General features: G+C 38.7%; 1 protein-coding gene across 1 annotated transcript in view; it reads right to left on the bottom strand.

Moving 5' to 3' along the window:
• LOC309510744 (uncharacterized protein) overlaps nt 1-15573 on the bottom strand; it is a 51484-nt gene extending 35911 nt beyond the window's left edge. Inside the window, 7 exon segments of the mRNA XM_082185611.1 lie at nt 3225-3767; nt 3923-3958; nt 4769-4901; nt 4993-5226; nt 14661-14750; nt 14852-15387; nt 15531-15573. Of these exon segments, the coding sequence (XP_082041737.1) occupies nt 3225-3767; nt 3923-3958; nt 4769-4901; nt 4993-5226; nt 14661-14750; nt 14852-15387; nt 15531-15546 (1588 nt within the window). The 5' untranslated portion in view covers nt 15547-15573.

Here is a 15573-nt window from a genome sequence, read left to right on the forward strand (position 1 = left end):
TTTAGAGTAACTTACCCAACTGTTATAATATCTGAGGTGAAACAGGAAGAACAGTATGTTATTCAACCTAATTTTAATGTTCATGTAGGTGCAATCCTGCAGGTATTAGAAGAACATGGCAGCAGCTGAAAATTAAATATAAAAACATAATTCAATCAAGTAAGGCTTGAGCATATCATGGGTGTAGGCTACCTGACTTTACAAACATTTGACATATTAAATAACTAAATAGCATCCAGTGTAGCAGTGCAGCAGTATTTTTGGCTGAGGGAATTCCTGGAGGGACTTCAGAGCCAGTCACTCCCGAAGATCCAAGGGCCTTCATAAAATGTAAGAGGTTTACATATGTGTTATTTTTTATAGGCTATTTTTGATATTTCCATTCATTTTACTTTGGGTTGGGTATTTTGTTGGTCCCGACTCCCGACAGATTCTGATGGTATTATCTGTCTTTTGAAGCCTCCTGTCCTAACAGAACCCCAGGCAGTCGTAAGCAGCCACTCAATACACCAGAAATGATGACAAATAGGGTTATAAAGTGTACTCAACCAAATGCTCATCTTCACAGGACGATGGGGATAAAGAGTTTCTGCTGCCACAGAGAGGCCTACAGAGGTAATGTTAATATTATGTGTCTACACATCAAACAATCTACACATTCAGATTTTTTTCACATTTTTATGTGGAGTAGCCTATAGAATCTAAGTTTAAATCTAAGTATAAACGGGTATTCTTATCTCTCCCTCGCCCCCAGAGTGTGGAAGAACAGCAGGAGGACGGTCCATCAACTTCTGGTGCGCAGATGAACACAGTTCAGTGATTTTCAGTAAATGCAACAGTTTAATTTTGTAGAATTTGTTTAGAACTACATTATGTAACTCTAATCTACTACTGTTTTTCAGTTGCCAGTTAAGGAGTTATATAAACTTCATCTTATAAAAAAATAAATAAAAAAACAGCAATGAATACATTTACTGAAAGAATGAATGAGGTGTTTAAACACCGCTTCCTCTTTAAAAAAGGGGAGGAGACCGAAATAAACTCTGGGTTTACCGAAGAAAACCGGCTCCCGACCAGGTTAGGTTCACAGAGTAAGTTACCATGGTAACTGACTCCGAGTATAAGTTACTGGCTTGACTTACTCTGCTTTCTCAGGTTTGACATACCTCCCATTCTGAAACAGAAAACCCAGAGTTTCCCTCATTTCAGGGTTAACATACTCAGAGTTTTCACTTAACCTCCTTTCTGAAACAGGCCCCAGTTAATTATCCATTCTCAAATATTGTGATGGAAATTTCACAAATATATTAGCTAAGTGTATTTTAAATAAATAATTGGTTAGTCAAATACTAAATTATTTTAGTGAAAAACTTCAAACTTAAATATAACTGTAAATTTCAGACAAAATTAATTGTTGGATTTTTAGTCAGTTAATTTGGTATGTTCAACTCAAACTATCAAGTAAATGATATTCAGAGATTTTATTAAGTTAATAAAGTTAATTATTACAGTGATATTTACTAAGCCGCTGAATTATTTCCAGAGTGTATGCATAAGAATCACTTCGACATTTAGGAACGTTTTATGTTTGTAGGTTAAGAATAGAACTGTTGGATACTAAACTTAGTACTGTGATAAAGTTTAGAGAAATTGTCACAAATGAAAATGAAATCTGCTGATGCAGGATTTAAAATGAAAACTATTGATATATGCAACTGTTTCTTGTAGAACACACTCTAATAAATACATTTGTAATTAAAATGTGTGCTTGTGTGTGTAGTTTAAATGTTGTGTTTCATCTAAGGTTGATTATACAGTATAACCATGATTGACAATAGGCGGCTAGGACAAGATAAGAACAAGCATGAGTGAAGTACAGCCTTATACTGATTGGTAAACTGCACTATGTTTTATACATGTCCATGCTAGACATTCATATACATTTTATAAATACATCAAAAATACATTAATATTATGCAATTTATATATGTGTTTTTGCAGCATATATGTCCCTTACAATATTCTGTTGGAAGTGGAACATATAAGAATCACAGGTGTTTTTAGCAAACCTTTTCCATATGGGTCAGTAGTAGCCTACCGATAAAATGTTGTCGGGATATTCCGGTTCGCGTGGCTACAAAGACGCGACAAAACATTTCTCTATTATACATTTTTAAGGCCAGACAATTCGTTTATTGAGGGTTGATTTGTAAAGAAGGACTACACGCCTGCGCACATATAGGCTATATATTCAAACGCGCATACCTTTGGACTGAACACGTAATGCGCATGTGCGTGACGTCTGCGTTTTCGCGGGTTTGCGTTTTTTGAGTTTTGCGCAGAGATAACGGATAATCGTTTGCACCTTCGAACCTATTTCATGGAATGCGTTCTCGAGACACCAGGCACTGTTTTGTGCAGATGAGCGGCCGGAGCGTGTTAAGGATTTTCCTGTTAGAACGGTGTTGTGTTAGCGGCCCCTAAGTTAATAACTAATGATCTTCGCAACGGAAGTGAATCAGTCAATCAAAACTAACTTTAGCTGGACAATAACTTTTATCCGAGAGCTGCTGTAAAGCCTAAACAATCTGTTACAGATGTTTCCTATTATCTCTGTAAAGCTGCCTTGAAACAATCCAAATAGTTAAAAGCACTATATAAATGAAGGTGACTTGACTTGACTTACTGCATAAAGTAAACTTAAAAATATACTTGAACTTTACTTAAATATACTTAATAAAATGAACTTGAAGTATACTTCTTTTTTTTTTTTGTAAGGGATGTCATGAGTCCTCCAGCAGGATAATGACCAAAATATACATTAGCCTTCAATGAGCCCTGATCTGAATCATATCAAACATATATGGAAAGAGCTGAATGTAGTCTAGAGAAGGCTGTTGGCATGAGAAGAAGTCTGATTGAGAGCTACATAAATCACTTGTTTGTTGTTAAAGCTTGCTTGTGCAACAAAATATTAGGTTGTCCCATCATTTTTGTCCATGTCATTTTCTCTTGTTTTATTATTTAAAATATAATGTTGAATCAAATATAAAATGCAAAGTCAGAATTTTAATAAATGTACAATAAACAATGATAAATAGAAATTAGTTAGATGCAGCGTGACACTGAGCAATAGAGAGAGACTGAATGAATGGGGATTTAAATGAACCACCGTGATAAGTGTCACAAATGGGGATGACAACTTATATTGGGGATGTAAATTCATCCATTATTGACAGGTGTGATGATAAGTGGGGCTGAATTTTGATTTCCACGCTTAAGACACGGGCTAATATATGGACAGAGTTTACCAGTGAAAGACTGATCAGTGAAAGAGTAGATATGTGAGCCGGTCTCTGCATCATAAAAGGAGACCAGACCCTCCTCATAATCCACAAACACACCGACCCGCTGCGGCTTCACTCTCACAGAGATACTGACAGGGGGCAAAACACTGTTGATATATTCATTCCCATTCCTCAGAATCAAAGTCCACCATCCATTACTAGGACTTGGTGTGATCTCTCCCTTCCTGTTAATGGATTCTTTGGCCACTCCTACATCCCAGGCAGTCTTTCCCTTCACCTGCACCTCAAAATAAAATCTCCCTGAGGAGAATCCCTCCTTTCCCATTGCAAATAAATATCTATCAAATCTCTGTGGTTTGTCTGGGAGGTTCTGTCTAATGTCTCCATGCCTCACTTGTTTTCCATCATCAGACAGGATGAGTTCAGGATGAGCTGAATCAGGATCCAGAGTCACATCCACTGAGAAAACAGAGAATATAAATCACAAATTCACAATACAGATATTCAGTGATGATGTTTGTAATATGTAATCAGTGTTTAATCATACTGTCGGTCAGTGATGAAGCTGTGAGTATCTGAATGTAATCTAGTGTAGGGCAGACAGCACACTGTACCTGCATACTGCTGTATCCTCTTCAGTTCTGTAGAGACACATGACAATAAAACATCAGCAGATCTTTGACATTATAGACACGATTTTAAGATTATATTTAAAGAATTGTGTACAACATCATGTTTTATTTGATCAATATTTCTCTCTGCTGATATTTAGAGAATCCCTGAACTACTATTGTGTTTGAGCTCGAAATATTCCTCCTTTTTAGAACATCTTTGAGAATGTTTTGTGAAACATTTTATGAAATTTTTACTTTTAGATATTTCTATGCCTAATGTTATTCATCTCAGTTTTGGAGTGGATTAGTGTTGTGGTTATTCAGCAAAGACAACACTATAAAAAAATAATCTTTAAGAAAATGAAAATGAAAGCCCAGCACTGCAAAGCTGTTTGAACTACAGGTCAGAAATTTTCCTCTAAAAAATAACAAATTTGCATCTTAAATTCATGATGTCTATCAATTTGATTTTCTTCTGCTAAACTGATTTTATCCGACACATAATCACAACATTTAGATGAAACAGCTGAAAAGATCAACAGAAAATGGCAGAAAATGAATGTTTCTTTCTGTTGTTCTCATCTAAAAGTGTTCACAGATTTACTAAAGCCTCAAGGTTCTGGTTACAGTGATGAAGCTTCTAGTACAAGATGAATTTACTGCATGTTTTCTGAAATTAGAGATGAATATGACCTGCTCTCTTCAAGAAGAACTGTGATGATAATGAGACACAAACAAATGATCACACACTTCTCTTATTTAAGCTTGATCAGACTCATTCTTCATTACTGATATTAAAAGATGATAAATATATGTATCTGTATGGTGTATTTGATATTGCTGTACCAGTTAGCGTGAGTTTCTCCTGTAGAGAGTCCTGCAGTTTAGCCAGAGCTCTCCTCTCCAGACTCTCATCAGTCTTCACACTGATCTCAGACCAGTTCCTGGTGGTTCTAGAGCTGCACAGGGATGAGTAAATCTACAGCAGGAGAGAGGAGAAATCCTTCAGCATGGGGAGTGTTATGGTGTCATATACTGCATTATCATTGATCAGAGAGATGTTGACTGACCTGTAGGAGGTGGAGGTGATCTTCAGTGTGTGAGAGCTGCTCCAGCTCAGTGTTTCTCATCTTTAGCTCAGTGATCTCCTGCTCCAGCTCTTCAATGAGCTCTTCCTCCTGTTTCTCTGCTGCTTTCTGCTGCTCCTCCATCATCTCCAGCAGTTCAGTCTGACATCTCTCAATGGAGCGGATGAGATCAGTGAAGAGCTCCACACGGGCTGCTTTCTCCTTCTCTGTGTTTCTCTGCTCAACCAGGACAATCAATAAATTATTAGCTGTATTGTGGGCATGATGCACAGTTCATATTACAGAGTACAGACATTAAATATAGCTGAGCAGCGATGACGGGCCCAAGCCGATGGCACCGTCACCCTGGTGCCTTTAGTTACCCTAAAGGCATCGGGTGGTGGTGCCACCATCTTGGGCCCGTCATCGCTGCTCGCAGCTATATTTATATATATATATATATATATACATGGGTTAAAGTGGGCCGGAACGGCCCGGAACTGTGTTCCGGAACCTCAGATAAATTAATAAATAAATAGATTCAAATCAAATAATTCTCATCAAAATCAATAATTCTCATCATTCATCAAATCAAAACTAAATATCACCCCCTGGCCTGGCCCCGCATTCAGAAACACGCTTCCCGACGTTATGTTCTCAGTCACGGTTCTCCTGTCTGATTTTAGTGCATCTACACCGGTTCACGCCTCCCCTCCCCGCTGAACGCCAGCAATTACTAATGCGTGAAATGCACTCACGGTGGTTGAGCGCGGTAAAGTTAGTTTTAGGTTCGATATTCGCAGGACGTTTGTTTTCCCTTGTAATATATTTTATTATTTATTATTATATTATATATTAGACTATATTTATTATACCTGAGAATGCTTTGACACGTTTCCACAGCGCACATTGCCTAAGGGAACGTCTGCCAATTCCACCAACTGCATTAAACGCAGACTATAATTTGTATTATTTAAAATTACTTTTAACATTTAAAAACAGACGTTTCAAGCTTGTAGAAGGTTCCTATTGGCAATACTGACTTAGGCTACAGCTTTCCTGGTAGCCTTGAGTAAATTAACTTGTCTCAGAAAATGATTCATAAAACATATAAATATCAGTTGAGCCTATGTTTACTTTCTTCACTGACACAGACAAAAATGAATAGACTATCAGTCAAAATTCAGCTTTAGAAGGGGAAGAAATAGGGCAAGATAAGGAGACTGAGAGAAAAAGAAAGATGAAGATGAGGAGAGAGCAAGTATTGACAAATAATCTAATGACAAGGTTTTAAATTGATACATTTCTTATCAATTTTTTTGGCCTTCAAAAGCCCTAAATTGCACATATAGGTCAGAGAAATCCAACTTTTCTCAGTGGAGCATGCCCCTGAACCCCCCTAACTACCTAACATTTGAGTCAGTTTTGGACTTTACATTTTTATGTTGAAACAAGGTTGTGTTCCATATTGCGGTGTGATACTTGGTGCCACAGTGACACTCTTGTCCCAAAAAGTAACCTATTGCTATACCACGATACTCAGTATGCAGTCCCACGGTAAGTCATTTTCCCCTGTTGCACCTACACAAAATTTGGGGGTTCCCCCACCTGCCAAATCCCACTTTAACCACTGTATATATATATACACTCACCTAAAGGATTATTAGGAACACCTGTTCAATTTCTCATTAATGCAATTATCTAATCAACCAATCACATGGCAGATGCTTCAATGCATTTAGGGGTGTGGTCCTGGTCAATCTCCTGAACTCCAAACTGAATGTCAGAATGGGAAAGAAAGGTGATAAAGAAATTTTGAGCGTGGCATGGTTGTTGGTGCCAGACGGGCCGGTCTGAGTATTTCACAATCTGCTCAGTTACTGGGATTTTCACACACAACCATTTCTAGGGTTTACAAAGAATGGTGTGAAAAACATCCAGTATGCGGCAGTCCTGTGGGCGAAAATGCCTTGTTGATGCTAGAGGTCAGAGGAGAATGGGCCGACTGATTCAAGCTGATAGAAGAGCAACTTTGACTGAAATAACCACTCGTTACAACCGAGGTATGCAGCAAAGCATTTGTCAAGCCAAAACACGCACAACCTTGAGGCGGTTGGGCTACAACAGCAGAAGAACCCACCGGGTACCACTCATCTCCACTACAAATAGGAAAAAGAGGCTACAATTTGCACAAGCTCACCAAAATTGGACAGTTGAAGACTGGAAAAATGTTGCCTGGTCTGATGAGTCTCGATTTCTGTTGAGACATTCAGATGGTAGAGTCAGAATTTGGCGTAAACAGAATGAGAACATGGATCCATCATGCCTTGTTACCACTGTGCAGGCTGGTGGTGGTGGTGTAATGGTGTGGGGGATGTTTTCTTGGCACACTTTAGGCCCCTTAGTGCCAATTGGGCATCGTTTAAATGCCACGGCCTACCTGAGCATTGTTTCTGACCATGTCCATCCCTTTATGACCACCATGTACCCATCCTCTGATGGCTACTTCCAGCAGGATAATGCACCATGTCACAAAGCTCGAATCATTTCAAATTGGTTTCTTGAACATGACAATGAGTTCACTGTACTAAAATGGCCCCCACAGTCACCAGATCTCAACCCAATAGAGCATCTTTGGGATGTGGTGGAACGGGAGCTTCGTGCCCTGGATGTGCATCCCACAAATCTCCATCAACTGCAAGATGCTATCCTATCAATATGGGCCAACATTTCTAAAGAATTCTTTCAGCACCTTGTTGAATCAATGCCACGTAGAATTAAGGCAGTTCTGAAGGCGAAAGGGGGTCAAACACAGTATTAGTATGGTGTTCCTAATAATCCTTTAGGTGAGTGTATATATATATATATATATATATATATGAGAAGAGTTCAGATGCAAAAGCCTCTAAGTGCCATCTGAAATTTTATCAAGCTAGTGTATTTAAGTTCAGTAATTTCACTTAAATGGCAATGAAGATTACCTATTAATTGTCATTTAAGTGAAATTACTGAACTTAAATATACAAGCTTGATAAAAAAAAAAAAAAAAAAATTCAGATGGCACTTAGAGGCTTTTGCATCTGAACTCTTCATATATATATATATATAAAATTTAAGGGACAAGACAGAGAATTTTACTTGCCTAATCTGATTAGAGCAATGAAAAAAATAAAATAAAAAGATAATAGGGAATCACTAAAATGAGAGAATTATTCTGATTTTATTGTCACCGGTGCAGGCCGGGGCGGACTCGGATGACCAGCCGCCCCCGACTCCAGACACCACCGTGAGGAGCCAACACCACAGGCACGCAACAGATGGACAAAAGAGGAAGCAGGTAATTTGGTTCAAAGGTAACAATCTTTATTGAATAATAATCAACTTGAAGAAAGAATGAGCAACTCCTGTCTTCTCGAGCTATTGGACCGGAGTAGCCGCTGAAACGATTTTCCACTGTCTTCGGGGCACAATGGAACGATAGTGGCTAGGAAGGCTTACTCCACGGCGTTGCTGCACGTCTGCAGGACTCAAACGATAAGTAACAAGTAATGTTTACTTCTTCAACAGCAGATTCTCTTAACAGGACGTGAGAGGGGAATTGTGACTTTAAAACTCACTTCACAGCGTTGCTGCACATCTGCAGGACTCAGGCGGTAGGTCACAGGTAAGGTTTCTTCTCTTATCAGCAGATTCTCTCGTCAGGATAAAAAAGGGAAATTGTGACTTTAAAACTCACTTCACAGCATTGCTGCACATCTGCAGGACTCAGGCGGTAGGTAACAGGTAAGGTTTCTTCTCTTAACAGCAGATTCTCTTAACAGGTCGTGAGAGGGAAATTGTGACTTTAAAACTCACTTCACAGCGTTGCTGCACATCTGCAGGACTCAGGCGGTAGGTCACAGGTAAGGTTTCTTCTCTTATCAGCAGATTCTCTCGTCAGGATATAAAAGGGAAATTGTGACTTTAAAACTCACTTCACAGCGTTGCTGCACATCTGCAGGACTCAGACGGTAGGTAACAGGTGAGGTTTCTTCTCTCAACAGCAGTTTCTCTCGTCAAGACATAAAAAGGAAATTGCGACTTTATCAGCGATGTTATACATCTTCAGGGCTCCATCACTAAGTATAACGGTTCAGACTTTTCCACAGCCATACGGTTCTTCACGAGACTTGTAATTTCAGAGAGAGAGAGGGTTAACAGGAGCCTTCAATAAGGGATTACTTCACAACAATACTCAGTGGAAGAGAGGATAATACAAAGCATTACTTCACCAGTTCAGTTGCATCGTTCTGAATTTTGGATGAGGACAAGTAGATCATTTCACAAGAATGAAAGCAGGCGTTGGGAGACTCTTCTCAGCATAGCACACAGCACTCGTGTCCACTACAAATCCACAGCATTAATTCAGCGTGCATCAGGTAAGGCAAACAACTGCAAATCACTCACACACAGTAGGGCTGATCAGAAAAACTCGCTTCGTCCATGCATTTCAATGGGAATATTCAACTCTCCATTCTCTCCAGCGCATCTGAAACAGATGTCCTCCTCAATAGTAAGTTTCACATTCACAGTCTTTGCTTCAAGCTTTACATTTAATTCAACGATGTAATTTAATTCACTTATCTTTCCCTTTTCCTCTTCCAGCGCAGATCCAAGCCACAATTCAATCCAGTAATTTTCCACAAGCAGCTCCAAACGACAGACTCAAATGGCAGTTCCTCACTTACCCGAATTTCCAGGATGACAGCGTCCAATGTAAGCGTCCAAACCGGCGATCTTCTACCCCAAAACACAACGACAGAGACCCAGCCAAACAACTGATCAACTGAACACCGATTGACCTTTACCAGTTCCAACCTTCGCACTAACTCGACTCTGAATGGCTCTTTTATCCTCCTCTTGTGAAGCGGAAAGCCTGTACAAACACCGCTCCTCTCTCTCCCTCCCACCTGTCGTGCATCAGCTGTAATTAGTTTGCGCAATATCTCCGCTACACCCGGAACCGGAGTGAGGTGTTACACCAAAATAACTCCCCTCGGGGACATAGAAAGAGAAAAGAAAGGTTCCGCTTTTCCCAGCATTTTGTCACCCGTGACATTATGATACACTCAAAATATTCCACAACAAATCTTTTAAATTTAATGATATTCAGAACGGAACAAGAATAAAAAATAACTATTAACGAAAACGAAATAAAATAAAATAAAAATGAAAATGAAAGTAAGTAGTGTTGGGCTCACGTAACTCTCTCATTAGAATCAAAATGTTTCAACATTTGCGATGTATTTGGATGCTAAACTATTCTTTATGAAAGACGCTAATTTTAAAATTAAACTAAAATGCTCACGGCTGCACGGGCTTTCATAACGGTGCGCGTCCACGGCGAGGAACGAGCAGAACAGAGTCAACGTTTTTTAGTTAATTCCTACTTCCATAGGAGTTCATTGAAAACGCTCGCTCTGCTCCGCAACATTATCAATGTCTGTGCGCGGACGAACATATTTTACTTTCGTTTTTAAGTTAGCGATTCAAAAGCCCCCAGCGGTGTCACACGTCTATTAACTGGTGGTAAAATATCTCACCATCACATACATAGTATATTTTTATATAGATACAATAGGCCCATCTGATTTTGAACACAAGAGGGCAGTAATTTTTTTATTACTATTACTGTTTTTAAACATATAATAATGTGTAATAGTTGTATAATAGTATAATAATATAAATATATAATATAATAATAATAATATAATAGTTGTGCCTCATTCATTCATTCAAATAAATGGTGTATAATTACATTTTTAGAAGATATGAGGCTTTTAGTGTTTCCTTTTTGGACATTACTTTAATCCCTCACTATAGCAAAACCGTTTGAGATGTTTAATATCCTTTCACAATTTAGCATCTTTAATGTATTTTCATCATGTTGAAAAAGTGAATAAAATAAACCACTTAGGAGGAGTAGCTAAAAACTCAGAGGGCCCTATATTGCACCCAGCGCAATTGACTTTGTACACCGACGCATGTATCATTCCTATTTTGCACCCGCGCACAGCAGACTTTTCCCTCCACAGATGCACGTCGGTGAGTTAGGAAATGAACTTGCGCTCCCGGGGGCGGTTCAGCGCAAAGAGGAGGCGTTTTCCGGCGCAAACATTCCCTGGTGCTGTTTTGCAGGTTTAGAAAACAATTCCGCCACTGACCAGGAAAAACCTGGTCTAAAGTCAGTGGCGCGTTGCGCATGTTATTCATATGCTATTTTAAGGGCGCATGCTTGGCCATAATCAATGTAGCGTGTGCACAACGCGCATACACTTTGCTTATCTCATCTACACACAGACGCAGCAGTTCTCATTTTTATAAAACCATACAATATTACAAGGAAAAATATGAACACACGAGGGAAATCATTGTTGTGTCCATGAAAATGTGAAAAATAGGCATAAATCTAGCTTACACATTTACCCAAATTATTATACGCCTGTTTAACCGAAGCTAATTTGGGTGGGTTTCTCCCATCCCCAATGTAACTTCTCTGTCTTTTACGGCCGTGACGAGAACGTTGCTCTCCTCGGCTGTGAAGTGCTCCTGGCGCGCGCCTGGCAAATCCGCCGTTACAATAGCAATCCGCCATGGAAAAAGCGTGCCTGCTCTTAAAGGGAATGTAAGATGTCGCTCTGATTGGTTTATTTCACGTTATGCCCAAACCACACCTATGAATAATGAAGCTACTTCAGACCAACCAATTTTAGATTTGCGTCGGGCACAAGAGTAATTTGTCCCGCCGGTATAATAGCAACAGCGCCCAAGACCCGCCCACAAAGTTACTTGCGTTTCGCGCTTGATACTTGCGTTTCAGATCGTTAAAATAGGGCCCAGAGTCTGAAATATCTAAAAAATCCAAATTCAAACCAAAATATCTCACTTCATGTTGCTCGGAGCTAATGACTGTAAATTAGAAAGTTATCCGGCTCGATGAGAACAATATACGCAGGGCCGGTTCTAGACATTAGGAGGCCCTAGGCAAAATTCATGTTGGAGGCCCCCCACCCCCAATAAAAAAACACTTGAAACAAATATGATTCCTAACCTTTTTATTTATACAACATTTAATTTTAAAATCAGTATATTTTTACTTACACAGTACATAAGTTTGGACACATTACTATTTTTAATGTTTTTGAAAAAAGTCTCTTATGCTCATCAAGCCTGGATTTATTTGATCAAAAATACAGAAAAATTATATAGTGAAATATTATTAAAATTTAAAATAATGGTTTTCTATTTTACTATACTTTATATTTCTGTGATGCAAAGCTGAATTTAGTGTCACGTGATCCTTCAGAAAACTTTATAATATTCTGATTTATTATCAAATGTTAGAAATGGTGCTTAAAGGAGAAGTTCACTTTTAAAATGAAAATTCTGTCATCATATACTCACCCTCATGTTGTTTCAAACCTGTATGAATTTCTTTCTTCTGCTGAACACAAAGGAAGATATTTAGAAGAATGTCAGTAACCAGACAGTTTTTGGGTCCCATTGACTTCCATAGTAGGAAAAAAATGAACCTGATCTCACGGGAAAACGTACAAATTCTACGAGGTGGCTAATTCGTACGAATTCATACGACCTCACTCGTACGAATTCGTACGATTTTTGCAAAATCGTACATATTTTACGAATTGCCCAATTCCCTGACCCCGCCCCTAAACCTACCCATCACGTGGGTTTAGACAAATCGTACAAATTCGTACGAGTGAGGTCGTACGAATTCGTACGAGTTAGCCATCTTTTTATCATTCGTACGAATTCGTACGAATTGGTCGTGAGATAGTGTTGAAAAAAATATATACTATGGAAGTCAATGGGACCCAAAAACTGTCTGGTTACTGACATTCTTCTAAATATCTTCCTTTGTGTTCAGCAGAAGAAAGAAATTTATACAGGTTTGAAACAACATGAGGGTGAGTATATGATGACAGAATTTTCATTTTAAAAGTGAACTTCTCCTTTAATATTTATTTTATAACCTGTGATACTTTTTTCAGGATTTTTGATTATTAAAAAGTTGTTTTAAAAAAGTCTTCACTATCACTTTTTATATATTTAACACATCCTTGCTGAATATTCCTGTTTTTTTCTGTATTTTTGATCAAATAAATGCAGGCTTGTAGAGCATAATAATAAACTTCTTTCAAAAACATTAAAAATAGTAATGGGTCCAGACTTTTACCGGTACTGTATGTACATATTAATCAAACTTTATCTAAGGTAATCTCTTTTTTGTTTAATGAAGATGTTATTGTTGTTGTTGTTGTTATTTTGCTGTTTTATTCAATTTATTCACAGTTCCAGAATCCCACTTCAGTAGATGAGCATAAGTGCTTTTATATTGCATTGCTACCTTAAATATGCTATACACAAATCAAGTGGAAGAGAAAGACACGATCGCTACTGAGCAGAAAAAAATATATAAACTGATATTATTGGCGTAATGTCAGGGTATAATTTAATCATCAGCAGAATTTAGAAGATAGACCCATAGATATGAGATCCTTTACTTGAAACATTTAAAAATGTTGTAGTGTGTTGGCTTTTTAACTTAGAATACAGACGTCTTGTCTTTTAATTTTGTAGCTTTTTTACTAGTCAGCTCCCGACGCGATGTTATTCATTGTAGGCTACGCGCAAATTCAAAGCGTCGCGTCTGGGCACGTTAATGACGCTCGCGCTCCTTTAAACTCGTAATAAAGGGGTGAATGATTTTTCCAGAAATGACGCTGATCTACAGTACAAGTTTATATTTAGAATACATTGCAATCACTCCAAAACAGATGACGACAACTCACACACCTGCAGTATGAGCTGTGCTTCTTTGTGTGCTTATTAGGCTTTTGCCTCGCAGCACCTGATGGATGCGTTCGTTACACATACTTTCAGAAGCCGGCACCCGCTTTGTAACGGACACATTCATTGGTTTAACTGCAGTAATGTAACAGTCTATGGTTAAGATAAACGTCGTCACTATTTTTAGTTAATTAATAAATATTGAAATAAATTGTAGATAGGACATTTGTACAAATTTTTTTTTTTTGTAATTTTTTTTTTTTTTTTGTCCCTCTGTCTGGGCCCCATCCCGCCAATCGGGCCCTAGGCACGTGCCTAGTTTGCCTTTGCGTTAATCCGGCTCTGAATATACGTACTAAGTTTTGTAACTGTAGGAAAAACTACATGCACATCGAGTTTGGTGGTGATCGGATGAATTCTCTAGGAGGAGTATTTCAAATTCCAGAGCATATGTTTTTCAAACAACCCATAATAGCTGACTTCCTGTTGGGCGGAGCTAATAACATAGAGTGCGGAAGTTGTTCGACCTGATGAGATCTATATTAGGGCTGGGCGATATATCGCATGACAGTGTTATGCGCATCTCGTCAGTAAAGCCGGTTCCTTGATTAGTTGTAAATCGCCATCACCTGCTTTCAGATGGAGTGGCATTTACTACACAGAGCCGTAGTTCACTGACAAGCTGAGCCATATCGCATTAATTATCACGGACGTTTCGCCTGCGATAATTAATGCGATATGGCTCAGCTTTATATATCAGCTATATATATAGAGAAATATAAATTCATGTGTCCAGCAAGCAAGAAACCGCAACCACTCACTTTTCTGACTTCTGCTGAGTGTTTGATGTCATGAATCTTCTTGAATCTGTCCTGGATCATCTGCTGTGTGTCTTGAATTATCAACTGAGTCTACGAACAGAGAAAATTGGATTGATGGAATGACATGATGAGGGTGAGTAATAATGACAAATAGGTGAAATATTTTAATATTGTTAGTACTTCATACTCACTTCTTCTAAAGAAACAGTGTTGTGGTTCTTGTGATCTCCGTCAGTGCAGGACAGACACACACATGTCTGATCATCTCTACAGAACAGCTCCAGAGGTCTCTCATGTTTCTGACATATATAGTCCTCCAGATTACTCACAGGATTGATCAGTTTGTGTTTCTTTAAACCTGCCACTCTCAAATGAGTCTCCAGGTGAGTTTCACAGTAAGAGCTCTGACACACCAGACACGACTTCAGGGCTTTCAGCTTTCTTTCCCCACAGACGTCACACAGAACTTCAGCTTTTTTCTCAGGACTTTTCTTGTCATAGTGATCTACAATCTCTCGTAGAGTGGTGTTAATCTTGAGATCAGGTCTGTGCTTGAATGTTTCTTTACAATATGGACAGTTGCAGGTCCGGCTGTTGTCCCAGCACTTATTCAGACAGGTCTTGCAGAAGTTGTGTCCACATGGAGTGGTGACTGGATCAGTGAACACGTCCAGACATATAGAGCACTGAAGCTCCTTAGTCAGTGGATCGCTGGAGGAAGACATCACTGGAGAGAGAAATGAAGAAGATAATAACCTGCACAAGTGTAAAGTCAAAATCTTGTTGAGAGAATGTCAAGAATATGCAGAACTTAATTCTAAACAATGCGAGATAAAATATAAGATAGATTTGAGTGGGTTATTGACTCACATGGAGGAAAACTCATACTCCCTTTCCTTTCTCGTGTTTTTGT

The sequence above is a fragment of the Leuciscus leuciscus genome (assembly GCF_965113295.1).
Source record: "Leuciscus leuciscus genome assembly, chromosome: 12".
Classification (NCBI taxonomy): Eukaryota; Metazoa; Chordata; class Actinopteri; order Cypriniformes; family Leuciscidae; genus Leuciscus; species Leuciscus leuciscus.